Source organism: Buceros rhinoceros, unplaced genomic scaffold (genome assembly GCF_000710305.1).
Source record: "Buceros rhinoceros silvestris isolate BGI_N320 unplaced genomic scaffold, ASM71030v1 scaffold2966, whole genome shotgun sequence".
Classification (NCBI taxonomy): Eukaryota; Metazoa; Chordata; class Aves; order Bucerotiformes; family Bucerotidae; genus Buceros; species Buceros rhinoceros.
In genome coordinates, this window is record NW_010419127.1 from 86,067 (window position 1) to 93,468 (window position 7,402).

Here is a 7,402-nt window from a genome sequence, read left to right on the forward strand (position 1 = left end):
CATTGGAAAGGAAAGAATTTCCCAAATAAAAATGTTACAATAAATTGCAGAACTAATCTTTTCAGCTGTTGATATATTGAAATGAAACATTTGACTCTTTCAGCCGTTCCTGCTTGTTCTTCAGCGTGAATAGCAGAGACAAGCTGGCAGAATGCTAGTGGTTACTAAATCTTTTTACACAAAACATGTTTTCAGCCAAAAACCTCAGCCGTGCATAATGCGAGGCTTTAAGGCCTTATAAATCTTGATAGTATCCAAGACGGCTGCAGTAAGACCTGGGATCACTCCTTTCAATTGACCATTCCTGGTTTCTAGGTTTTCGTAGTTTACTATTCCTGCTCATGGCACCCTCACAGTTTTGTCATTACTCAACAGTGTTTGATAGTTTTCTTAAAGCAACAGCCTTGGGAATCCAATTTAATCATAATTTTAATGAAAAATAGGGAAGAGAAAGGAAAAAACCTGAAGTTTATACTTTGGATGGTTTCAGAAAACAAACAAACAAACCCCCGAGGAATGATCCTAAAGAAGGAAGGTTCAGAAGAAAACAAGAAGAGCACAGAAAAGTGTCCTGACAGTGAACCACAAGTAGCCTTTGAGTGCTTCCAGTTTGCAGCGCTGGTCTGCTGAAGAGGTCAGCGAGTTACCGCGCTCCACACCACCTTTCCTGAGCTACCTTGGGGAGCGCTTGGTGACAACTTTCCCTTCGCTCCCCGCAGCAAGTCCCAGCTCCCATTACCCCAAAGGCCACAGGTTCATTTCATACCAAAACCTCCCGTGTCAGAGTCAGAAGCGCATAATGAACCACGAGGATTAAAGAGTCAGGTGCTTCTGGCCTGCCGTGAGGAAAAGCCTGGACGCGCGCACACGCACTGGCACTTGGCAGGTCATGCTGGTTGCCGTTGGCTGTTTGCAGCTTGGCACCAGGGCCTGCAATTTGCTAGACCTCACGGGTGATTTATAGGGCACGTGAATCCCTCACGGACCAAAGGCTGAGTAACACTGCTCAATTCTGACCTCCCACAAGACCCAGATCATGACTAAAAGCCTTTACACCACGAGTCTTACAAAGGAGGATGCTAACTGGCTGGTGAGCCTCCATCTCCGGACAGTGGGGAGGGATGGACAAAGCTACCTCCCTGCTCTGGCCAGCCATGCCAGCCGCTGAGGGTGACCGGCCTTTGCAGGCTGACCTGAATCTTGGGGAGCACTGTCCCAGCCACACAACCCCGCTGCCTGGTGGGAGGCACGTGGGAGCAGCTCTTGAAGGCAGAGCCCAGCTGTTTGCCCATCGCAGCAGCACGTGGCTCCGACTGCCATTTTTTACCACGGTGTAAGTAAATATAAGCAAAATGCTTCCAGGACCCATGAAATCAGAGAAGTTTGCAATGGGTTAACCAGGGTAAGACATGGTGCTGCCAGAGCAACATGACTGGACCCCTGCGTTTGGGTTATCTGTACCTGAAAGAGACTGGCGGCTTCCAAGACTTTCTGTACGTTTTCCTTTGTGATGAGCATCTTGCTGGTGTAGGTGTAGTCCAAGAGTATATTCATGGTTTCTGCATCAACTCCCTTAAGTATGATCTTCTCTTCATATTTCTCTCTTAAATCATTGCAGAACATAGCCCTGAAAAGAAAGATGTTTATCTTTTACTGCAGCCCAGCCAGGGTGAGGCATTCTGGAAACATTTGGTTATATAGATTTCATCACAGAATACTCCGATTGCTTCACATTTTATGCAATTAGTCCTGCAGCAAAGTAACAAATCCTTTTGTTGCTTTCATGCCTCTTTAATCATGACTTTGATAAGACATACACACGTGATGCTCACCCCAGAGCTGGACTCTGCAGCAGACCTGGAGTTCCGCAGCAGCAAAAGCAGCTGGGACCTTGCCTGAGCAGTGCTCTGTCTCTGGGCTGATGCTGCGGAGCAATTGTGCTGTTTTAACCGCTGGCCTCTCACAGCCTCTTTCTGTTTCAGGTTCAGGCCCAGCTCATGAAGCCCAAACCTCCAAGCTGCTGTCATTCTCCCTACTTCACTGACACTCAACACACGCTCTTTATAACCCTTGGCAAGGTCAAATGCCCCTGTGCTGCACAACGCTGCTTACACTGAACCCTGAGGGCCAGACCAGAACACTGTCCGACAGCCTCACCACTCAGCTTCCCAACACATCTTTGACCCCGTTAATATCGGTGATGGGCCAGGAGAGAATGGCTTATGGGTCTTCTGCTAATTAAGACGCTGACTTTTCCCTGCTGTATTTTGGGATCTTCTGGTAGTACTGCGGAGCTGGTACCTCTTGGCTGGAGAAGTACTTGAATAACCATGAGTTGGAACTACCGTTAGCCAGGAAGCACAGCAATTTCACACATGTTGATAGCACCTCTTCTTTGGTAGGTAGTACAGCATTTGGAAGGCGACCACCACACAGAGCTTTGCCACTAGTCAGGTATTTCACGTGGGATATAAATCAGAAATTTCTCTAAGAGCTATCTAAACCCCCTTTGCATTGTGCTAGCTGCAAGGCGAACACACACATTGCAATTCGTCGGTTTTTCTTCCAACGCTTTTGCTTTTTTTTAGAAGTTTGATCAGTCCCACCTTGCTCACTGCACTCAGAGAGCAATATTTCAGATTATTTGGAATCTGGCTCAACAGATTAGAAGTATGTGAGTCCACTTGCAACTGCGTTGGTGACAAACGTGTGAAGATCTCCGGTGTAATTAGACGCGCTCTTTACCCTGCATACCAAGCCCGTCTTTATTAGTCATGTACAATGTTGACAGGACAGTGCAACCCGGGAAGTGACTAGAGGTCCAAAGTCTTGGGCCAGGCTTTTCTTGTAAAAGTGGTGCCAAAATGAAGCTGTCTGATTGACACATCTTACTGGAACCACGATGTAAACAGTTTTTATTGCAAAGCAGTTAGGAATGATGAATGGCAAATGGGCGGAAGGTACACGTTCCTTTCCTCAGCAGAGATTTCGCAGCCGGAGAGGGCTGGTATTAGTTACCTCACTGGAGATAACTAATGTTATAACTAATCCAAAGTGCCATTTGGATAAAGAGTCCTAGCTTTTGAGCAGGTAGCTTGGGCAGAGAAGTTGTCAGAAACAACATTCAGCCAAAATTCTCATTTTCCCTTCACTCGTCTCAGCTCGTTTAGGCGTTTTTGATTCACTGCTCTGCACTATGGTTGTGTTTCTGCGCCACTGAAAACAGAGTATTTGAAAGGCATTAAGACAAAACGCTCCTTAACTTCAGTGAGCGCAAGACGGGGATTCTCATAGCTCCTCTCTCCTTTGGCAGTGTTGCATGTTGTAGGTGTGGGGCATGCAGGCAGGTGGCCACTCAAAACATGTCCCCAGTACCCACTTCTCCCTGGGAAGGGGGTTTCAGTGGAGAGGGAGGTTTGTACGAAACGGCCGTTGCGATTGCGCGGGATTGATTGACAGATGCCGAGTGCTTCATCTGAATGAGAAATAGGCCGTTGTAGGAATGCAGGTGTTGTCTGCTCTTCTTCCTTTTATCTCTTAAATGGTGACTCCGGTCTCGTATTTAACCATCTCTGTTGGGGAGGTGAAAGCTCTCGCTTCCGTCCCACGAGGCCGGAGTGTTTGGCGGAGGTCAGTTAGAGACACCCAGCGTTACACCATTGCAAGGCTGCTCAGAAACCAGCCTCAGCATTCTGGTGGAGGCTTTGCACAGCAGTCTTGCCCAAGTGCTCTCACCTATCTGTCTCCTATCTGTGAAATTGCGTTGGAGCTCCCATCCACTCCCGATCTCGTAGGGTAGGGATTCGTGTAATGTGGCTGCAACCTGCGCAAATCACACATTAAAGCCCTGTGCTCCCTGACCAGTACTCCTCTCTAGGAGTTGGTGGGGCTGAATAAGACAGTACTATCCGCAAGAGCTGGCTCCTGTAGTAGCCTTCCTTCTGCTCAGGTGGAGCGGACCCCATTCCCACCCTGTGTGCCTGTGTGATTCTAAACCAAGCCTTTGAACCAACATTTACTCCAAGAAATGCACACTTGAAGTCAGGTCCCAGGGCCAAATTTAGATACTTAAAAATGGGTAAATTTAGAAAAAACAGGAGAAATCTCAATGAAATAAAAGAGGGATTGCAGTTTGTGAAGCACTTTTTAAGCACCCAGCCACGCTGGAGTGTTTGTGCTTGGAATCATGAACCTGACTTCAACCAACCATGTTGGAGTTTGAGGATGCTCTGGAAAATACTGCTTCAACCTCTTCCAGCCCTGTTCCCCCACCTCCTGGGGCAGTGCAGGAGTAAGGAACTACTACTCCACCTTGGTCAGTCTGGGTTTCTCTTCTCTGCTTTGTTACCTTATTCCGGGTAAGAGGAGAATCGATGCTTTTATGTCTATAGGTGCAGGACACATCAGAAGTACTGGTCTATCTACTCTCAGCGGTGCTGGAGGAAGGACTAGAAGCTGTTAGCTTCGTTGAACTGTGTTTAAGGCAGCTGCTATGGTTTGCTTGCATTACAGCACCCGATGTTCAGGAAAGGGGTTGTGTAACAGGCAGTTGCAGGAGAATGAAGCCCGTGACTCACTGGGTCCCTTTGCTTTGCTCTGTGCACGGGTCTTACAGGCCCTGTAATAGCATGAAAAGCACTCACAGGAACAGCGTGATATAGGAATTGCTTCTTTCTTTGGGCCATGCAGCTTCTACTGAATTATGGCAAGACATACTGAATTATGCCTTGTGAGTAGCAGAGCTACTGAAGCTCAGTTCCCTGCAGACTTGTGTCCTCCTTTCCCTCCTCACAGTAACCTCAGCTTCCCCTTCCTGAGCCCTCCATTCTCTCTCGTTATTCCTCCCAGACACATTTTGCCATCCCTCTCAGGACACTCAGCTCTCTGCTGGCTGCCTGTCCAGCCCAGCAAGGGCAGCATGTGCTTTGGCTGGTTCTGGGCACCGCATGTGTTGGCTGGCCAGGACATGGTGCTCGGTACCCAGCTGAGCACCACGGAGTCCCAGTCCCAGCATCTCCCCTCTGCCTAGCCGCAGATTTCCGTCAGACTTCTGGGAACTTCAGTTTTGAGATTTCCACCCTCTGCCAAACTTGACTGAAGCTAACCCAAAGAGTCATGGCCAGAGGCGCTGACAGACAGTCAGTGTGATAGAACCACAGAATCATTTCGGTTGGAGAAGACCGTTAAGGTCATCGATCCCAACTGTTAACTCAGCACTGCCAGGTCACCACTAAACCGTGTCCCTCACGGTCCCTCAGCACCACATCTACACATCAGTAAATCTCAACTCCATGGGGCACCAGGCCAAACACTCCAGGGGGGCAGATCCTACCAGATTGCCTTGGCATGAGATGACCTCCAGCCAGGTATCCCCCTCCCTTCAAAGGAACAGGCCTAGCTCAGGACTCAGTTACCAGAAAACCGTCTTGCTGGTTTTAGCTGTTGAAGTCCCTTCTGATGGCAGCATCTTTCCTCACAGTGGAAGAAGAATTGGTTTTTTTGTCAAAGTATCATCATGGTAATTCTGATTTTAATTTGTGCATCAGCTCTCCTTCCTGCACACAACGCTGGTAAGAAATACTCAGGCATCTCTGCTTTTAGTTGCATCTTTTCACAGATGCGATATATATAGTTATCTGTAGAAATAAAACCTGTCTCCTTAAATTCACAGCCACAATCTCTGTTATGAGATGATAAAAGCAGAACTGTTCTTCCAGGCACTACCAGCAAAGCTTACTAGACTCCATTAAAATTAGCATTTGCTCATGTCACAAGTGGTCACAGGTTCTTTTTTCTCATGTTTCCGCTGTAGCTGTTCAGTCATCTGACCACTTTAGCAGTGTAAAAAAGAAAGAAAAAAAAATCCCAGCCATGCAAATGTGATTGTCTAAACGATAATGGAAAATCTGTGTTAAAACTGATAGCGAGTTCCACCGCATGTCTAAAATTTGTTCTGGCTGGTCAGTAGTCTCAGATAGACAACCTACTGTAGTACTGAAAGAATGAAAGGCTCACGAGGACCAGAAGGAGGGGGTGAAATGGTGGAACTGCGTTCAAGGATGTATTTGCCATTGTTATTGATTTTTGTTAACTCTAGAAAAGATGGAAAATTCCTTCCCTTTCCTCCTCATTTATGGAATTTTATTTTTACCACAAAACGGTAATGGGCAAAATTACCAAGTTCCCCAAACCCGCTCCCATCTCCATAAAAGTACTGCATGATCTGAATGAACATTCCTCTTTGCCTGAATCCCGAAGGGACAATACAAGGGCTACAGATCCTTGGTTAAAACACCATTTTCTCATCACTTGCCTGCCAGCCATTCTCCATTTCCTTGCACGCCTCCAGCAGACTTGCTGAGTGCTGGTATCAGAACGCCGGCAAATCCACAACTTGGCACCTGCCTTATTTAAGTCCTTATTTAAGCTTTGGAAAAGGAGCCAAAAGGTGTCAGACTCACTGCAAATTTGCAGAGTTTAGCGCCCAGTTTTCACTCCCGGGAGATCTACAGTTCAAGCCTAAGAAGCAAAGCAAGTTCATTGGTTTTGTTTCTTACATGCCTTACCTGAAATAATTGCTTGCTGCAGCAAGGACCACTCGGTGACAGGAGAATTCCCTGCTGTCCACGCACAGGATGACGTCTGTAAGGGAATTTTCAAGCCGAAGGTTCTCTAGACCATTCTGGAGCACCAGCGAGAGACCTGTATCATCAAACTTGACCTTTTCACCACTCGAGACTTCCTCCAGGTCCCCCATTTTCGTTGAACACTCATTGTCCAAAGAGATCTCGGGCCCCTCAGAGCTCTTCTCCAGCGTGTCCCCCATTTTCTGGCCAGCACCGTCTCATTCTGTTGGTGCTTCAATCTAAAAAGAGCTCCTAAGCTTCAGAGGACTCACACTGCAGAAGTTGGGCGGATTTCCTGTCCAGAGGTCTCTGCTTATCTATAGCTGTCACACACACATAACAGGAAGCCTTGCACTTTCTCATCCTGTTAACACAAACAAAGGCTGGGTTTTTTTCAGTGAATTTCAGGCAGTATCAACGTGTTTAGAAAGGACTTGAGATGCCTCTGGATGTGAGAAGATTACAAGTGACAGGGAGGTCCTGCTTCCCGCCCTCCAGCCGGTCCCTCGCTGTTATCCGGCTCTGCTGGTTGTGGTGATAGGTGCACCATATGGCTATCAAGCCACTCCTGGCAGACTGGGCTGCTAAGGGGAAGAGGTTATTATTATTTTAAAATTTCCAAGTAGGTGATAATTAATCACAGAGCTGGTTTGGGGTTTGGGTTTGGGTTTGAGTAATATGCTCACATATTCAGAAAGCTCTCCACACCACAGTTTCTGTCCTTCATGACATATCAGCGTAACTCCAGGACATGGAGCAGCATCAAAGATCTTCCT

General features: G+C 47.3%; 1 protein-coding gene across 1 annotated transcript in view; it reads right to left on the reverse strand.

Moving 5' to 3' along the window:
* Positions 1 to 6,921, reverse strand: part of KLHL6 (kelch-like family member 6) — a 22,762-nt gene extending 15,841 nt beyond the window's left edge. The window contains exons 1-2 of the mRNA XM_010138767.1: positions 6,567 to 6,921; positions 1,462 to 1,627 (exon numbers count right to left, since the gene is read on the reverse strand). Coding sequence (XP_010137069.1) covers positions 1,462 to 1,627; positions 6,567 to 6,826 — 426 coding nt within the window. The 5' untranslated portion in view covers positions 6,827 to 6,921. The remainder of the gene's footprint in view (positions 1 to 1,461; positions 1,628 to 6,566) is intronic.
* Positions 6,922 to 7,402: the final 481 nt, after the last annotated feature.